At 45.2% G+C, this 19605-nt stretch overlaps 1 protein-coding gene across 4 annotated transcripts in view; it reads right to left on the bottom strand.

The window, feature by feature from the left end:
- Nucleotides 1-2457: 2457 nt before the first annotated feature.
- ATP2B4 (ATPase, Ca++ transporting, plasma membrane 4) overlaps nucleotides 2458-19605 on the bottom strand; it is an 80052-nt gene continuing 62904 nt past the window's right edge. Inside the window, exons 17-21 of one of the 4 annotated variants that reach the window (XM_006887889.1) lie at nucleotides 18473-18684; nucleotides 17459-17566; nucleotides 11374-11550; nucleotides 7867-7974; nucleotides 2458-2775 (exon numbers count right to left, since the gene is read on the bottom strand). In XM_006887889.1, coding sequence (XP_006887951.1) covers nucleotides 2458-2775; nucleotides 7867-7974; nucleotides 11374-11550; nucleotides 17459-17566; nucleotides 18473-18684 — 923 coding nt within the window. Of the gene's footprint in view, nucleotides 2776-7569; nucleotides 7975-11373; nucleotides 11551-17458; nucleotides 17567-18472; nucleotides 18685-19605 lie in introns of those variants that run through there. The other 3 variants (XM_006887892.1, XM_006887890.1, XM_006887891.1) reach the window with 3 other exon arrangements.

The raw sequence follows: 19605 nt of genomic DNA, 5'->3' as shown, positions 1-19605 counted from the left end.
AAGTATAAAGATGGCTGTTTGGAGAAAGAAAGTCCCATGTGTGGTTTTTACACCAATTATGAATGTACTAAGTCACCAGTCATATCAAACAGCTGGATATACGCCCCCCTTCTGCAGGATCACATGATGGCACTTTATTTTAAATCATTTAAACAAAATACATATGGCTGACTCGAAAATATCAGTTTCTGATCTAAAGAAAACTATATATATATTTTTTTTTGCATAATATTTCTATATAGTTTCTCCTACTATGGGAACACACCCAAAAAAACCGTTGCCTTTAAAAAGTAGACACAAGCCCTCAAGAGTAACCTGTCTGGCACCATGAGAGTCTTTTGGGAGTGGGGATGGTAAATAGCCTCCAGGGTTGGGTAGTGGCTTACTTTAAAAAACTGATCTGAGGTAATAAAAGACTTGACAGAATGAAATCTTCCAAAGTACTTAATAAAACACGTTGAGCGAATACCTACCATCTGAGCTGAGCTTCCCTCCCGCCCCGAGTAGACAAGACAGAGAAAAGGTCACTGGAGTGTGTAATGTTTACAAAACCCAAATAAAAATTTGCTTTGCTATTTCCTACAGTGATGAAGTGTGCAGTGATGAGAGTGTGTAGGGGGTATCATTTTTTCACTCCTCCTCCTCTGGATAGCTCATACGAAAAGGGATGAGGGAGGAAGGATCCAGGAGAGAAGACTGCAGGGGAGAGGGCTGGGTCACCTTTCTCTCACAAATGGGAATTTGGCAGTTCACAAGAGCTTCAAAAACCTCTCCTCCCTATTTTGCCACCCTCTGGAAAGAGGGGACGTCCTTGATCTACTGGGAGATGGGAATTGGCAGGTCCAAGCTAACCCATGTGCAGAAGAGCCTATGTCAACATCAGCAGGGGGGGCAGGAAGGAGCTCCTAGAAATGTGGCTCCACCTTGTCCCATTAAGGAACACTTTAAAAAAACCACCACCACAACAAAAAACGAAGCCATCCCAACAAACTCTCCTAGCAAAGTCCTCAACGTCTGAGAGGCAGGTAGGTAGGGGGTGCTGCAGGCAGTGCTGAAGGAGGAAAAGGCACAGGGCTTTACTATGTAGCTGGAGGGCATTGCTGGAGAGGGCTCGGGTGGGAGTGTGAGAGAAAGAAGGGGAGCTTTTCGGGGTCAGTCTTTATTCCTTTCAATCAAGAGACTGTCACTGGAGCTTCTCACATTGGGTGCACTGTTCCAAAATCAGAATATCTGACTGGACAAGCAACAGGACGCAGCAAAGAGCACAATAAGAAAACAGATGAGCATGTTAAAGCTAGTACCCAGGCACCTAACCTCAAGATTTCTGGTCCCTGCAGGAAGGTTTCCATAGATCCTGCTAGCACAGCCCTTTGGCCTCTTCCAAGAAGGCTTCTTAACACTCACTCATGCAGCAACCAGCTCCTGGCCCGGAAGAGCTCCGGCAGATGGCTTTGCAAGTAGAAGTGGTTATCCCAAGAAGGACCCCCCACAAGAATCCACTTACATGGTCTCTGTCTTGTCCACGATCTGCCAGCTCCTGGTCCTTAATATTAAAATATTAAAGTTCATTTATTTAGGAGACAGATTCACACCCAATTAATTCTTTCACCATCAGTGTACAGAGTAAGAAAGAAAAAGCTCAGGCTTGGGGGAAGAGTCCACAGCACACATATGCAAGCTTCCTGGTCATGACTGCTCTCTCTGGCACTTAGAAACCATACATGCCTAACAAGATGGCAGTTTGGAAGGAGAAGGCAACCTAGTGACCACAGGGCCACATTCTTATCTGCTCCTGATTGCTTCAAATGGGCCCTTTCAGCAAGAACCTGTCTGCCTCTGGATTGGTCAGCATTTATTCAGTTCACCTGTGCCCTCTCTACTTGGGGAATCATCACGCACAACAAAGGGGAAGGGAAGGAGGGCGGGGGAACAGAAGACCAATGGGACCTTGGGGAGGTATGACTGGAAGGAAAGAAAGAGCTAGGGGACTTTAGGGACAAATATTTAAAATGGGAAGAATTGTTTAAAAAGCAATCACTCTGATTCTATACATCCGATTCCTACCTCAGTGCATTCAAAGACACTTGTCTCTGAATCTCAGCTTAGCTTACACGTGACAGCCTCATAGAGGAAGCTTCGGCAGTCAGGAGATGGTGACGTACACATGGACACTAGGGGCAAATGTGAATGGGAGTGATGCTGAGAGGTCTGGCATCGATTCTGCAAAAAGTAACAGCTGATACGCCCGAGGAGTAGATCCTACCATTACCTGCCCGGGGTTTGATTGGGTCCTGCTACAAACCCCAGCACTCTGCTCTTGCCGCTTCATGGACAGATGGGGTTCACGTGCACTTGGGAGCAGCCGACGTGACGGTTTTCAGTCCCATCATTACCTCACAGACAGGACAGATGAGAAAGGGACTAGAGAAAGCAGGGATGAAGTCAGAGAATGCAAGTTCAAACGGAAGTCTCCAGGCTGTGGAGAGGGCTGTCTGAGTGGGAGGCAATGACCTGCACTTGGTTGCAATCCACCGCATTGTTGTTTGTGTTGGCATATGGAGTGACCTCATCGTCAGTCGGAAACACGCTCGTCCCAGATGGAAAAGCCTTGTCGGAACTGCCCTCCTCTTGCTCATCCAGGACTGGTGTTCGTGGCCCCTCCTCCTCCTCTATGGCGAATTCCGGGTGGGTCATGAAGTTGTGGATGGAGTTTTGGTGCGAGGACTTCATAATGCTCTCGTGGAGGGAGCTATGGAATGCTTTCACCACTTTGATCTACAGCAGGGAAAGGAAAAGGGGGCAGAGAGAAGAAGCACGTGAGAACTGGCCAGCAGAGCCAGGGACTGGCCGCTTGAGAAGAAATGCAAAACCCCAGCCACAAAAGTACATTGCTCAACAATCAAAACCAAACATGTACGAAGAGATGACGGAGCACCAGAAACATCACAGGGCTCAAATCTCAAGCACTGGGTGGGGTGGGGTGGGGTGAGTGATGGCAAATGACTGGAATGTTTCAAAATCTGCATTTAAAGGGGAAAAAAAATAAAGACCGTAGAAACCCCAAAGCAAAGTTAGCATTCCCAAATGACTCATTTTTTAAAACAGAAAACATAAAAGATGATTCATTAGTTCTTTCGGGTGGAGGGCAGGGAAGTCAGGACCAAGTGCAACAAACATAATGGCCAAACGTAAAAGATGATTCAGACACGAGAGTTTCTGTGTCAAGGCCAAACACTTTTTTTGTGAACATAGAATGGGGGAAAGAAATATTACATATTGACATTTAGTTATGTGCTGGGGACCCTCAAAAAGTCAATATACCAATTGGCACATAGCACGCTTTGGGTGATGGGTGATCACAAATGCCGTGCAGCAAGGCAGACAAACCGGTCTTCACTGTGTCAGTGGCATGCAGGAGACAAAAACTCTTACATTTGGCAATATAACGATCCGTTCTTTCAGCAGACATGCATGGATTTCCAACCTAGAACCTCTTCTGCGTCCCTCCCCTGAAAAAAGCCACACTCTATTCCTTGGGTCCCTCTCCTGGAGAATGCGGTTGGAATAAGGGTATGGAAAGACTTCTGCTTCCCAACCACTGAGAAGACCTGGCTCACGCCACGTGCGTGTTCACATCCCTGACACACAGCTGCTGTGCCCAGTCATGCAGCTTTCTCCAGCTGTTTTCAAATGGTGAAAGGAGAAGCAGGAGCTTATGTGGAGAAGGGACAGGATGGGGGCTGGAGAGAAAGCACCTAACATAGGAGGCAGAGCTACAAACAAGTGGTTTTTCTGGAGGGGTGCATGGAGAGAATGGGGAAAGGAAATGATTTGCAGGTTTATGGGGTACAAGACAAATGGGCTGCCCTGTTAGTGTCAAAGTCTTTGTTCTACTGCACAAAAAGGGAAGGGGTTCAGTCAGCCAATCCAGGGTCAAGAGGTAGCCACTGACAGTAGTGGGTTCCTGTGAACAACCTTGGCCAAAGCCAGAGGCACCTTTGCTTTTCTGAAGTTCAGGTCTCTGAGGCGCTGCGCAAGATCTGAGTTGGTGGAACTGGGGTTGGGGAACAATTGGAGGAAAGACACCTGAGAGATTGGAAAGTGGGGGTGGGGGAGAAAGCTGCTCTCAGACACTACTGCCGGGAGGTGGTACAAAACATTCTTCTCTCAGAAAAGAAATATGTCTGGAGAAATTGTTGGGGTGGGGGTGGTGAGAATGAGGAGCAGTGATAAATGTGGGGTAGATGTCACTTTATTTTAATTTTTCTGCTATTGACGTCCGGGGAGCAGGGGTGAAAATGTTCCTGGAGAAAAGACAAGAACGTGGAGACAGTGGAGCAGGGACAGAGTCAGGCATAGAATGCTTATCCCAGCACTATTGGCATGGGGAACTGTTCTTTAGTGCGTTTTCCCCCTAATGTGGTCAAAATTACTTTTATAATGGACAGAACTATGAAGTAATATAGAGGTTTTTAGGGAAAAAATCACATATATGTAATATAATATTATATTATAAAATAATGGCTCACCATCAGCACTGTGGCCTCTCTTCTCTGGAGAAGTCTGTGTCTCTGTGCCTAACGCATTCTGTACCTTGCCTCATGTCACAGGCTGGCAGGCCTGTCCTGGACTGAGGTGCTCATACCTCGGAGGGCAAAGGATTCCTTGGCCCTCAGTAAGAATCAGCTCAACATCTCAAAAAGGAAAGAAGGAACCTGGACACACATTCACCAGGTGCAACAGAAAGCGAGGCCCTGCTTCTCTATCGTTCTACGACTCCGACTAATCGTTTGAGGTGTAACTTTTACTTTCCTTCGTTTCAGATTTCAGTGGGATCAGATGGAGTGAGGACTCCATTTTTCTAAGAGCAAGGCGAATTGGATTCAATGAGCCCAAATCCAACGTATTCCACTCTGGCCCCAATGCAGATACACTGGCCAGGGGCCTGGTTCAAGGCCACACCACGGCCTGCAGAAGTGAACAAAGCCCACATTTTACACCTGCTCTTGAGACCTCTAAAACTTCTAATGGGCAGTACGGGAGAACGGGTACCTTTAGACCACTCGTCTATCCTCTTTGAGGCCCGTGATTCTCTAACTGCCTGCTTCTCTACTTTTTGAAAAGCAACTGAATCTTTCATTGAAACAATTATATGTGGAGTCCAAAATAGAAAGCAGATTATTTTACAAAGTGGGGTTGGAGTGAGGGTCTGGAACCCTGCTGTTCTGGCTTTTCCTCTCACCTGTTGGGGTGACCAATAATACTGTTACAGGTAAATAATAAGGGAGATAAAAGTGGATGGGGTGTGAGTAGATAGGGGAAAAAAATAGGAACATTTTCTTCTCTGGGGGAGAAAGGAACAGTCATCCAGGTAGGCTGCACGACTTCTGGGATCTAAAGGGAAACCAGCCAGCCACCTGTAAGGGAAGTTCAAGTGAAGAGGATTGGAGCACTAGGGAGTACCCCCTGACCTGGTGGGTGGAGAGAAGGATGAGGAGGTCGAAGGGCGTGGACCTGCCCCAGAATTCTGCTCAATGCCAACACTGGCCTCATTGGCACAGTGCATAGTGCACACTGATGAATAATCACCACTGATTCACACTGTGTGGGTCATCTTCCCTTTCCAGTGAACGGTGCCGGGTGCCTGCAGTGTGAGCCGTGTGTGAGGGACAAGACGAGGCTAGTGAAGCAGGTGCAGTGAAAAGCTTCAGGCATTCGCCACTCAGCCAACCAGCCATTTTCTCAAAAGCCTCTCCATGGAGAAGTGAGTGGGAAATGTCTTGTCTGAGGCCTCTGTCTTCCAAGTGGAAGTGACTGATTGAAGGGCAACTCTTTTTGTAGGACTCAGGAGCCTCAACCAGGCTGGAACATAGATTAGTACATATGCGAAGGGTCAGTGGTTGGAATTCAGTGAAAGGGCAGACGAGTTTTTTTCAGATGGTACCCTGATGCTTTCTGCCCTCTTTCCAGAACCTGGAGAAGACACTAGGCCTTTCCATTTATAGGAAGCCTTAGAGACTTAGCTCCTGAAGGCTGGACAAATAATTGGATTCATGGGAAGATGTGGAATGGGAAAGGGGGGCTTAAAATGCACATAAAGAACTGTAAATAAACAGAAGGCTACAACTGCTAGCACTTCCAAGGAAGAAAGCACAGCTGGAGAAAGAGCAGATGTGGTCTGGGCTTCCTGTCTGAGCTCAACCATGAGGTCTCACAGCACACCCCTCGGCCAGCTTCTCTACAACAGCCCTTCGAGCTCTGCCTTCTGCTAAGCCTCCAAGCCCTTCACACCAGACAGAGATGCTTTAAGGGGACAGAAGCTAGTTAGCAGACAATGGCGAAACTAAAAGGGAAAAAGGAGATGAAGGAGGAATATGGAAAGATTCATGCTAGAGACTCTTAAATATTTGCCACATAGACCTATTTAGTCCTTTCCTTGTCTGCCTTTCAACGCTCCACCTCGGACCTCACACCAGCACATGGCTGACTGTAAAGAAAATACGTCTAATCAAGCTCCACGACTCACAATCATGTGACAGTGTAATTACTATTTCACTCTTCCTCTGGTGGGTGAGTGGCTGCAATGATGAGAGAGGAAGGAAAGAATATAGGTAGTCACTCAGATATTAAAAACCCACAGAAAATCTAATCTACTTTATACTGAGATATTCTCTCCTCACCAAATACTTGTAACAACGCCATTAACAACGAGCTGACTATATTCTATTTTTTTGTGCTCAACTTGGGTGAAAGGTAAAATGACCAGGAACAGGAAGCACACGTATTAGCAGGAATCCAGTCAACCAATGAGAACCCCAGATGTTGGGCGGGGAGCTGGCAGGCTGCCAGTTGACAGGCATGCCGTGAGAAAACACTTCTGAGAATTTTAAGTGCAAGAGTAGACATGGAGGGCAGACTAGAGGTGAAACAAATCAAAAGAAAAGGAGGAGTGAAAAAGAACTACTCTTCAGAAACTCCTAAAAAAAAAAAATTAGAAACAAAGAAAAAAAAAACTTCGCCACATTATTTTCATCTTTGCATGTTTTCCTTTGTTAAGAAGTGAATGAATTGATTCTTAAACGAGAATTGGGTTTAAAGTTCCTGGAAAGTAAATTAATAGGGATGCCTGGACCTTCACATTTGAACAGAATCATTTTCTTTTCTCCAAATCCAGCTACAGCTTTTATGGCTATACTGTGATAGACTCGTAACCCAAATGACTAACTGCCATTGGCCAAGCCCAAAACTGGCTCGATGATGTCAGTTCCGCTAGCAAAAAGCTTCACTGTCACAGTCGCTCCCTTCACACCTCGCTTCGTATCCCTCAGAAATCACATTTCTAGTCAGAAACTTGCCTACAAATGAAGAGACACCCTGACCATTCTGCCCACATCTACAGCCAGCTTAGGAATGAGAGTTTAGACTCTTGAGAGAAAACCAAAGGAACAGAAGGAAGGAGAACAACAACAGCAAGAACATATCAAAACAAAACATAAAATGAACAGACAAAAAGCTCAAGGAAAGGGAGAAACAAGCAATGCACGGGAACAATCCAAAAGGCAGGACTACTGTCATTAAAATGGTTACTGCTTAACAGCTCTTCCAAAAGGAAAATAGAACTAAATTTTAAAAGAGCACACAGCCTGGTTTTGTTTTTCAAGTGGGACTTGTGTCTTTTCTTCCCTTAAACTCTAAGATCAGAGGGAAAAACCCAAAGGAACAAATAACCCTGGTTGGTGACAGTGGATGCCACGTGCTCTCTTGTGGTCATTTTAGCAAATCATGCATCGTAATAGACTCTCACTCACTGCCCAGAGTAGACGAGACAGCAGCTCCAGCAACAGAAGTGGTGGGGGCAACTGTTACATGGGCTGAGCTAGGAACAAGTTTTACATCAAACTGTTGACTCATGGTCTGTCGTTTTAGGACTCCCTTAAGAGAGGCTCCAGTCTGGAATGTGTTAACTACGTCGATCTGCAAAGAATCAGAGGGTGAGACAGCTTTTCTCCACAGTCAGAGAGAGGTGAGGAGAGAGGGTGGAGGGCAAGGGAAGGGGGCAGAAGTTGAAAGTGGAACAGGATATGAGAAGCAAGAAAGAGACCCAGCCCCCACACAAAGCAAAGGCGAGGATGAGAAGGGGCAAGATATTAATTACATATTATACTTCATTTAAGGAACAATTAGTTGTGGAGTCCAAATATTCAACTAGAATCCAGTCTTCTCTTTCCATTTCACCTAATATCAAAGAGTATCAAAAATTTAGGTCCAAAAGTACCTAACTTTATTAAAGGGATCTGCCCGCCTACAACTCCCAACAGGGAGGGATAGGTGAGCCACTGCTTGGAGCTGAATTCTTGAAAAAAGTAAGACATGCAAGTATAAGAAAATTAAGGCAAAGAATATATTACCAATTCCGAGGCTCAGGAACCTCCAAATCCATTAAATGCACTTCTTATTTTCTGTAGCTTTTCCAGTAAAAGAACTCTTGTATTTGAAGGAACAAAGGCAGTGGGAGGCTGTGGTGGAAGGGCTCTGGGCCACAGGTTTACCCTCTGCCTGTGTTTCTTTCCCTGGGTTGAAGTGAGCAAAGTGCTGAGAGTGGAGCTTAGGAACCCAGCGGCCAGACTCTTTAGAGAGGAAGCCACTAGCTACAGATTATGGGAGGCCCTCAAATACCCGGCAGAAATGCTGGTCACAGAATTCAACAGTTAGACTGAGGGAAGTGTGTTGTTGGTAGTGGTTGTGACGAGCAGCGGCTGGCTCAGCCCTATGCAAGTGGCCTCTGATTTCCAGTGTCTTACTCTTCAAAGGCAGAGGTAATTAGTGCCATTAATTTTCCAGTCATGATCTTGATCAAGAACGTCAAGTAAACCAACAGTTCTCATCCCCCTAAGTTAACAAGAGGCAAATCAAAGGGAATCCGCAGAATAACCTGAGACACCCATTTGCCTTAATAGCAGGTAGACCTGGCAGGAGGAGTGTAGGAAGGTGCAGCTCCCATTTATCCTTCCTTATCTCCCAAGGAGGAAAGAAGTAGGAAAGCTGGACCCTTATTATTGCTTTTAAAGCTTCCTGAGAAGCCATGAGAAGTTTAGAGCTTATTTCTGGATTCAGCTGAAAGTGTGAGCTAAAACTTAATCCCTTCGTCATATAACAGTTTCCTGGGGGCCCGGGAGCCGGATCCCGTGGGAAGAAATGATTTATACTTGGGAGGGTTCCAGCTGCATAGATAAGGCTGCAAAGACAGTTACCTTTCCTCGTGTCTTACTAGAGCTGTAACATTCTAACCCTCACAATGAAATAGGGTCCTAGGTTTACCTTCGTGGGGTTCTAACCTTTATGTTTTCCCAAATTTTACTTTCCAGGCCTTTGAGCTCTGGGAAAAAAAGGAAAACAAAACAAAACAATTTTTTTTAAAGTGCCTTACAATGAAAACTATAGAGAAAGAGAAGGGACAAACAGCCTAGAACTGGGGAAAAGGGGATCCCAGGGAGGTCTGTGTAACAGCTTGGCATTTCTCCCGCCACTGCCTTGTTGCAGTGAGACTGACAAGGCACAAGCAGATGGCTGGGGATTTGATTTTGCTAGAACCTTCCTGGGGCTGCAAAGTTGGTGCTGGGAAAGGACCTTCAGGTGTCCAGACGGCACATCTGCTGAGTTGGGTGCACACGGGGATGGCACTTTGGGTCATCACAGCCGCTTTAATAGGCCACCTTTGTGCCTAAGCCTGGGCCTGAATACTGTTCTAGCCCAACTGCTTCATGTGCCAGCAGGACAATGCAGTGCAACTAAAGCTACGTGGGCAGCTGCACCAAATAGAGGCACGAGGTCGAGGGAATGGCAATTGGGAGTGGAGAGAAAGGAAGACCATCGATCTCAGACCCTCAGGAGAGAAGGCTGGCAAGGAGTCAGGAGACACTGGAACAAGGGAATCCTGGCTAGGAAAAAGCCCCCTCCCCCAGAGCAGAAGAAGACACAGGTGATCCTGAAGGGAAGAAAAGCAAAGACAGGTTATTATGAAAAGAGCAGACCTGCAGGAACACACGGGCGCCTCAGGGATTGGAGCCAAAGGCGCTGAGTTCTCTGAGCTCATGAGGCTCTGGCTCTTGGTGGACTCAGTGACCTGGATCAGGGTGGGGTGGGGACCCTGGACGCCCCGAGGAGTCTGTGCAGGTCCTGGTAGAAGTCCCCTCCCTGGGAAGAACTAGAGAGGGGAAAGGAGCCCCAGTGCTTCCCTACCTGGCCCTTTTCCACTAGGCTACCTTGTCTCTGCTGGAAGATGAGATCCACCTAGGGGTTTGGTTTAGAATATTCATTGCATCTATTTCCCCCTGTGCACTAAGGAGGTGGTATTGCCCAGAGGACTTACTATTTTCAAAGGCCTATTTTAGAGACGGAAATGGATTTCTGGGTTCACTGGCTAATCAACAGAGAACCATGTTTGTTCTCTGGTGAACACCCCTGAGATATTGAGACCTAACGGATTGGTGAGATAGATCTCAGTACTAATACATACAATGGTGGACTGTATGGATGGTGTTAGAATTATCAACATCTAGACCAACCCATTCACTTAGGATAAGGTGGTTAAAGTGGGTGAATGGAAGTATGGGGGTGAGGGAGAGGAAAGTGACTTAGGACTGTAGGAGGCAAGGGGACTAAAGAGTGTCAGAAGAGCTTCCATCTCATTCGCAATCCCAAGGATGGAAAAGGTCAATGAAATGATAGCTTCTTCCTTTTTCAGAGTGCAAGTCTGGATCCTGCAAAAGACACTCAGGCATACCAATATTGTGGTTGCTTGTGCATACTTAGCCCTTCGAGACCTCATCCTGCTGGTCAGTTTTGAGAGGGCAAGCAAGAAAAGGGTGAAAGATGGTTTGTTTGTTTTTTTTAAATAAAAAGATCCATCTAGATACAGCTGCTTTATCACAAAAGCCACTTGAAAATGTGCAGATACTTTAAGTATCTGCTGGGGGTATAGAGATATTAGTAGAGTCCTTTCTGAGGGGTGGGGTAAAATGGAACCCTTCCCTCCCTGGGGTCTGAAGTTACAGATCACAAGGGAGCTTAGGTAGGACATCCACCCAGTCGACGAGGCCAGGTGTGTGGGTTTCTGAGCCAACCCTTAGATAAGGAACAGGGTTAATGTCCCACCTTCTTGGTTCCTTGACTACTTGACTTCTAGAAGAGCCCACTCACACCTTTCTGCCCTTGTCTGACCGGAAGCTGAGGGGTGCCAGGGCTTCCTAGTAGTAATGAGCCTTAAGGAGGGGAGAGGCATTGGGCACTGAGAACTGCTGCCTTCCCACCCTCTCCCTAATATGGGGAGATTTCTTAGCCCAGCATGAGGACAGGTCACACATATCAGGGTACCTGAGTCTGAATACGGTTCAGGCCCCGGAACCAGAGGATCTGGCCTCGGCGCAGCTCCATCTCAGCGTGGTCAATCTCGTCCAGACCCTCCGCATCCTTGGTGATCTCCTCTTTGGCGGTTCCATGCCCAGCCTCCTTCAGGAACTTCAGAGACTGGGTGGGTATTGCAGAAATGACCTAAGAACAGGTCAAAGAAAAGGGAGACACAGATTCAGGGAAGAAGTGCAGTCACTCACCTGAAGTCAGGCCCCTACATAGGCTGCTCCTTGCTCCATTACTTTTCCCATTTGGGGAGCACTGGGAAGAAATCATTCATTCTTCACACAAACGCTTACCAACTCCCTACCGGGATCAGGCCCTACATTTGTGGAGATTTAAGAGAGTTTATGGTGCAGCAGTCTATACTATATAAACCTACGTATATACACACCATTCTCTTCCTTCTGTCTCAAGTCTCCCTTTCTGTCTGTTCTTAAAGGGAATCAGAACAAAACGGATACATAGTAGAAAGGGGAGAGATTAGGGCCTGAGAAAAGAAATATGGTGAACGGATAGACACACTGTAATTGTATAGGCAAAAGGGAGAGAAGGGTCTTGGAAAACTTCTTAGTAACTACAGGTAAACTAACTTCTGTGATAGTAAAACTATAGTGGAAGATAAAAAATTCTTGGGGTTGGAGTGAGGAAGTAGGTGGGACAGGGCACAGAAGAAGGGGCATTCATTAAAACTAATAACATTTGATAATAATTTAAAAAAAAAGAAGGGACACATGAGCATTATCAGAAGGCAAGGAGCAGTAGATTAGGTTTTCAATTCAAAGCCAATCACTTGGTGAACTAGAGGATACAGGTTAGACAGCACACATGGGAAAGGGAGACTGTGTATGGGGTCTGAGGTGGAACCTCGGGCTGTGTAATGGGAAGTATGTCGTAGTTCTTTTGGATGTGAGACAAAGGAAGGCTGTGATCTAGCATCAAGGCCATGCCACCACATGTGAGACTTGTCCCAGAGGTTATTTCACACAGCTAATCTCCACTCAAGTGTAAAACTACTTCGCTCAAGACCTGTAGATGAGAGGGGCTAACTAGGCGACATCTCGAGGAGGCATAGAAGAAACATCAGGCAGGTCTACTGGGGAGGCCATGCAACCCAGGGAGGGCTGTGTGGGCCCAATTAGTGCAGAGCCTCCATTATCCAGAAAGACTGGCACCTGGGATAATAGGCAGAGCCCTAGGGTCTATAAAACACTACGGTCTAGGCCAAAGCTGAGGACAAGGGTTATTACTAAGAGGTATTAAGGAAGGATTGAAAAATCTTACCAGATTTGGTGATATTTTTATGGTAACATTACTAGCTAACAATAACAAGGCACTCTAACAAATTATGGATAACATTGTGACCAATGGTATGATGCAGTGACTTACTCCTAGCCATAGTCCTTCATGTTATGATGTGTAATAAATTCTAGACTCAATGCCTATAGTCATGGTCTCATTTTGGAGTGAGCTGTCTGTTTGTTGATAAGGCAGGATTACAGTGACATTTATCACGACTTAGTTACCACCTTATCACAGGGTCTGACTCAGTCATCACATTTTACAGAGGTCTAGTCCACCTGATCTAGGCCATGGTCTTCACAATTACTTGCTATACATCAGCTCTAGTGACTAAGAATGAAAGAAGAAGGATTGATGCCTTTGATCTATGGTGCTGGAGTATTGAGTATACCATGGACTGCTAGGAGAACAAACAGGTTCGTCCTAGAGAGGGTGAAACCAGGCTGCTCCTTGGAGGCAAGGATTCTGAAGCTTTGTCTAACATACTTTGGACATGTTGCTAGGAGGTACCAGTCCTTGGAGAGGGACATCATGCTTGGGAGCATGGAGGGACAGTGCAGGAGAGGAAGACCCTCGATAAAATGGATTGATTCAATGACTAGGATAATGGGGGTAGGTGTGTCAGAGATAATGAGGTTGACTCAGGGTAGAGCAGGTTTCAGAGCTGCTGTACATAGAGTTGCTATGAGCCACAAGCAACTTGATGACACATAACAACAATAAAAACACAGTCCTTGTTTGCCAAGAGTACTTAATATCCTGTGTGCTGACAAAAGTACAAATATGTCTTGGAGAAAGTGCAACCACGGTGTTCTTTGGAGCCAAGAATGAGGTGAGACTTCATCTCACATGTTCTGGGCTTGTTGTCAGGTGGGGACCGTCCTTGCAAAAAGGCCATCATGCTTAGAAAGGTGGAGGATCAAACAATGAGAAGAAGACTCTCAATGAGACAGACTAACACAGTGTCTGTAACAACAGGTTCAAGTATATCTGAGATTGTGAGGATGGCACACGAAAGGTCAAGGTTCAGATTCGCTGTTCTTAGGGCTGCTATGAATTGCAGTTGACTCAATGTTACAATGAGGTCTTGTTTGAGCCACACCTTTTATTTTAAAAGGAGGTGAAAGGAAAGAGAAGTGGAAATCTTCTATCAAGAAAAATAAGCTGGAAGGACAGTGCATCCTCTGGACCCAGGATTTTTGTGCTGAGAACCTCCTAGATCCAAGAGTCAGAGATAGAGAGCCAGAGATACTGTTGAGTCGCCTGTGACTCATAGCGACCCTAAAAACAACAGCTCTGAATCCTGCCCTATCTTGAGCCAGTCTCACTGTCTCTGACACATCTACCCCCCATTATCCCAGTCACTGTGTCAATCCATCTCATTTGGGGTCTTCCTCTCCTGCACTGTCCTCTTCCTTCCAAGCATAGAGATAGCTACAAAGATAGAACTGTAATCTGCAGATGAGAAATGGCAAGAAGCAGCAGGAGAGAAATGATGGCTGCAGAGGCAAGGGGCTAGGAGACCAGCAACAGATGGTGCAATAACGTTTCCTGGCAGAGTAGGGGCTCTCTGGGTACTTGGCAGAGGTAAGTTTGCTCATGAAGCTAGAACTTTGTGTGTCAGGGCTGTGGTTTACTGGTGCTTCTGGGCACATATAGGAAGAGCTACAAGAGCACTGTCAAACTTGCTAGAACAGGGCAGAGGCCAGACCAAGGGGTCTAAGACACAGAGAGAGACCTGCCCATGGACAGGGTGGAGAAGAAGATGGCATTCTGAACAAAGAATCGTATCCTGAGTCATTTCTGGTCCTGAATTATAACTTGTTACTTCTCTAATAAGCCTCAAAACTGAGATTGTCTATGGTCATTATAAAGAATTATCAAACTCAGGAAAGAAGTAGAGTGATATAGGAGGGATGGTTTATGTCAGAATTGGTGGTTTAAAAACAACAACTGAATCTACAATCAGGAGAAGATAAAATAGATGAATGGGATCTTCTAAGAATCAAATCCCTATGTACATCCTTCTTCAACAGGGTAAAAAGGGAAGCCACAGACTGGGGAAAAGTATTTGGTAATGACATATCAGATAAGGGACTTATATCCAGAATTTATAAAATACCTGAGCACCATAACAAAATAAAGGTAAATTATTCAAGAGAAAAATGGGCACAGGATATGAACAGACACTTTACTGAAGAATACATTCAGATGGCTAACAAGCACATGAAGAAATGTTCAAAATCCCTAGCTCTTAGGGAGATGCAAATTAAAAGAACTATGAGATATCATCTCACCCAAGTCAGAATAGCAAAATTTAACAGAACAGCAAGCAACAAATGCTGGCGAGGTTGTGGAGAAACTGGGACCCTTATTCACTGTTGGTGGGAGTGTAAAATGGTGCATCCACTGTGGAAGGTGGTATGGCGCTTTTTCAAAAAGTTGCAAATAGAGATACCATTTGACCCAGCAATTCCACTACTGGGAATATACCCCAAAGAGATCATAACAGACATCCAAGCAGATATATGCACACCCATGTTTATCGCAGCTTTGTTCACAATAGCAAGGAGTTGGAAACAACCTAAGTGCCCTTCAACAAAAGAATGGATAGAGAAGCTGTGGTATATTCACACAATGGAATACTATGCTGCATTGAAAAACAAGGAACTCATGCAATATTATTAAAAATGGGTGACCCTAGAGGACATTATGCTGAGTGAAGTATCTCAGTCACAAAAGGACAAATACTCCATGGTGCCACTGTTGTAAAGCAGGACTGACCTTGGGGTTGGGAGGAGACTGAGAAGGATGGGTTCAATAATGTACACTGCATTGAAACAGATGAAGGAGAAAACTGTTTAAGAGGGAAAATTATTAGGGATTTTTGTCATGACAGGAGTCCAGAGTGAAGGCTGTATAGTGGAGTGGACCTCAGGGGAGGGATTGTAAAACAATGAAAGATTTTCTTTTACTTTTCCAAGAGGATAGTGTACTAGAGGGAAGGGTTGGGAGGGGAAAAAAGCATAACAATGAATGCGTGCAAATCCAAAAATCTCTGTAAATTTTCATTGAAATTAATAATAAATTTAAAAAAGAAAAACTCCATAAATAAAAAACAACAACAAAAACCAACAACGGAGGAATGGAGGCATGCCTGATCTCTGTGTCCTAGGAATTAGTGTTGATGTTGATGGCGAGTCTCTCTATCCTTTTTGAAGTTAAAGGAGGTCAGCTGCCTCCTCCATGTCATTTCAGGACACTTCGTTGTGTTTACGTGGGATCTGGACAAAGACTAAGAGGCAATCATTGGAACAGAATTGAGGACGTTGCATGGCTTAAAATCAAAACAGGTGTGCATAAGGGCTGTATCTTTCACCAAAAGTATTCAATCAGTACTGAGCATGTAATTTGAGAGAATGAAGAAGGACGTGATATCAAGACTGGATGAAGAGTATTTTAATTAACAGCTTGAAATAGGCAGATGAGACATCTTTCTTACTGAAAATGAGTAGGACTTGAAGCATTTAGTGATGAGAACCAAACACTACAGCCTTCAATTGTACCACACCTTAACTCAAACTAGAAATCCTTACAACTAGAATAAGGAGCATCATTATAAATGGATGGAAAAAAGATTGAAGTTATCAAGGATTTCATTTTACTCTCATCCCAGTCAGTGCCTATGGGAGCAGCAGCCACCAAGAAATTAATGTACAGCATAGCGCAAAACTTCTTGTAACAGTTAGAAACCAAAGATATCACATTTGAAGATTACAATGTGCCTGGCCCAAGCTGCAGTATTTTCAGCTGTCTTACGTGCATGTGAAACCTGGACAATGAATAAGGAGACTAATGCAGGAAGAACTGATATGCTGAAGAATACTAGCTATATCATGGACTGCCAAAAGAATGAACCAATTTGTCTTGGGAGAAGTGCAGCTAGAATGCTTCTTAGAAGAGAAATTGAGAAGACTAGCTCATGTATTATGGACATGTCATCAGAAGGAGCCAGTCCCTGGAGAAGGAGGTTATTGGCTTGGGAAAGTTAAGGAAACGCAAAAGATAAGACCATCAACAAGACGGATTAACACAGTAGCTGTTACATGAGCTCAGATGATTATGAAGACGGCACAGGCCTGTGTAATGTGATCTGTTGTACACTGGATTGCTATGAGCTTGAACCAGCTTAGCAGCACCTAACAACAATATGTTGTTGTTGTTGTTAAGTGCCGTCGAGTTGTAGATGATTCATAGCGACCCTACGAACGAAGTACCTGAACACTTGTATAACTTTCATCATTTCTCCACGTTCATAGAGTTTCTGGAGGCAAGCTATTTTGGAAGTGGATGCCACTCCTGCTTCCAAGCTTGTTTTAAATGGGGAGCTCCACCAAACACTGTCCACCATGGGTAATCATTATCACATTTGACACATCAGTGTCACAGTGTTAAAAATCACAGCAACCACAAGTTACCTCTGTACAGAAAATGGACAGGCCAGTGCTAAACCACTTAGAAGAATGTTTGACCAAAAACAATTTAAACCAGGCTTGAGTGCCACAGATTAAAATCACCCACCTTTGGCTTGATAGCATAACTTTCTATCCACTAGGCCAACAGAGCTCTCTCTATATTGTTGTTAAGTGCCGTTGAGTCGTAGGTGGCTCATAGCGAACCTAAGAACGAAAGACCTAATACCAGCTACTAACTAACAGTATTCTAAGTCTTTTCTGCTCATACTCACCTGGCCCCACAGCAGCTCTCCAATTCCGATGAAGAGACACCAAAACCACTGGCACAGAGTGAGGCCTGTGCAACTGAAGGGTTTGCCTCCAAATTCCACGATAAGAATCTATGACAGAGAAAGGGATAGTGTACCATCAGGGAGGAGGCTAACAGCTAAAACCCCAACTAAGGCCCCGCACAGTCACAGAAGGCCTCTGCCCAGGACCCCTTTGGTACAAGTCCTGGTCTGCTCACTGAGGCTGGGAGTCAGAGAGAAGAAATCTATGAATTACAGATACAGCCTTTTCTTATGGCCATCGTTAATGCAAGAACTGGGCAGCAAAGGGAAGGCACAGTGGTGGGGGGGAGGGTTCCAGGATGGGTTAAACAAGGAAGCCTGCTGCTGAGAGGAGAGGGGGGCAGGGCTTCTTTGCTATAGGCAGAGCTCATGTCTTGTATCCACGGATGTTTTAGAGTGCCGAAGGTCAGGGCAAGAAGGCAGAGACTCAATCCTTTCACCACCAGGCCACCCAAATTTACTTTAGTCAGGTTCTCACAGGGAAAGCCGAAACCAGGCTTTCTCAATTACGTATCAGCCACGTGTCAACTCTCTTTCTCTGGGCATTGCCCAGCATTTTCCATGATAAGCTCTCTTACAGCAAAGGGACAGGGACCAGGAAAGAGCCTGCACTGCACATGCTAACACATGTCATGTGTACTGGCCAGGGCTAGAAGACAGGGACCCTTCTCTTGGGCATGCTGCATACTTTCTGTGTTTTAAAAACATAATTAAAGGATTCTACATGTCTTATTTGATTAGCTGCCTTATAGTGGAACACCTGACATAAGTGGGGCACCAATCCTGGAGTAATGTTCAAAAGGAAGCAAAATTGGGAGTCCTGAAGGGTTAAGCCCACAGGCTCCAGTTCCATGAATCCCCCACTCCTCTTCTTGGGTCCTTAGGGAATCCTGGCTCCCAGTTTCCAGCCTGTGTGATCCCAGACATCCTATCCTAACCCAGCTAGACTCTCACCTGGCTAATGAATGTGCCCAAGACCACACAGCAGAAGATGACATTGCGGAAGATGCCAGCAAAGACGTTCCTCTCTCCGTGAATCTTGCGGGAGTTGATTTCGTTGAAGAGCTGCATCAGCACGAAGGTGTTAAAAACAATAGTGTAGTGTTGGCTGGGTGGTGAGTGTAGAGGTGCGTTTCTCCCACTGTCAATGTCAAAGAATTTCTCACCTAGTAGGGAGAAAAAGGCAAGCACTGGAGGTTAAGAATGGTCTCAGGGAGCTCTGGTGGCCTAGTAGTAAGAAGCTGCACTGCATGCAACACTTCCATGATACATCTTCAAGGATATGAACATGTACGACTAAGCACAATTGATAACAGTGCATCTAAATTCCAAAATCAATCTCCATAATAGTCTACGTGTTTCCTATTGCCAAAGGGGCCCTTTAGAGTAGTGAGAGAAGATCTTCACCTTGAAACCCACAGCGTCCCTTTTCAGCAGTAAGTAGCTAAGAGAATATGCCATCCCCTTTTCCTTATGAATCAGGGTGAAGTCTCTCTCAGGGAGGAGTGATAGGGAATGGCAAAGGACACACTGACAAAGGAGATTAATCAGAACTGGCTTTGACAAGCACTGTGGCAATTGGACAATTAAAACAGACATTCGGGGTGGGGTGGGGAGAAGAACGAACTGGGGAGGAGGGTAGAGAAAACAGTGCAACAGTGAATGAATGAAAACCCAAAATCTCTGTAAATGTCCATTAAAACGAATAAAATTTAATAATAATTTAAAAAAAAAAGAAGCTGCACTGCAATCCCAGATGTATGCAGTTCGAATCCACCAGATGGAGAAGGAGCGCAATCTCCTCTTGTACCAGTCAGATTTGATTTGACGGTGCTCACACAAAATAATAGTAATAATAATAATAATAATAATAATAATAATAATAATAGTCTCAGCCAGTGCTCAGATTGGGCCAGAACTCACTGGTACAGCCATAGAGGTGCTCATTCTAACTGGTCCCTGTCTGTGCTAAATGGACTATCAGATACAGTGAAACCTATGAGGGCTGGAATCGATGGGATGGCCTGGCTTTTCTGGGCCATATAAACTTTTCACCTTTGACAGGGTTTGTGTTTTCCTTCTTTGAC

This window comes from Elephantulus edwardii, unplaced genomic scaffold, assembly GCF_000299155.1.
Source record: "Elephantulus edwardii isolate Elephantulus edwardi_28Jun2011 unplaced genomic scaffold, EleEdw1.0 scaffold00063, whole genome shotgun sequence".
Lineage (NCBI taxonomy): Eukaryota > Metazoa > Chordata > Mammalia > Macroscelidea > Macroscelididae > Elephantulus > Elephantulus edwardii.
The sequence above is the reverse complement of the archived record's forward strand: the minus strand, read 5'-3'. Positions and strand labels throughout refer to the sequence as shown.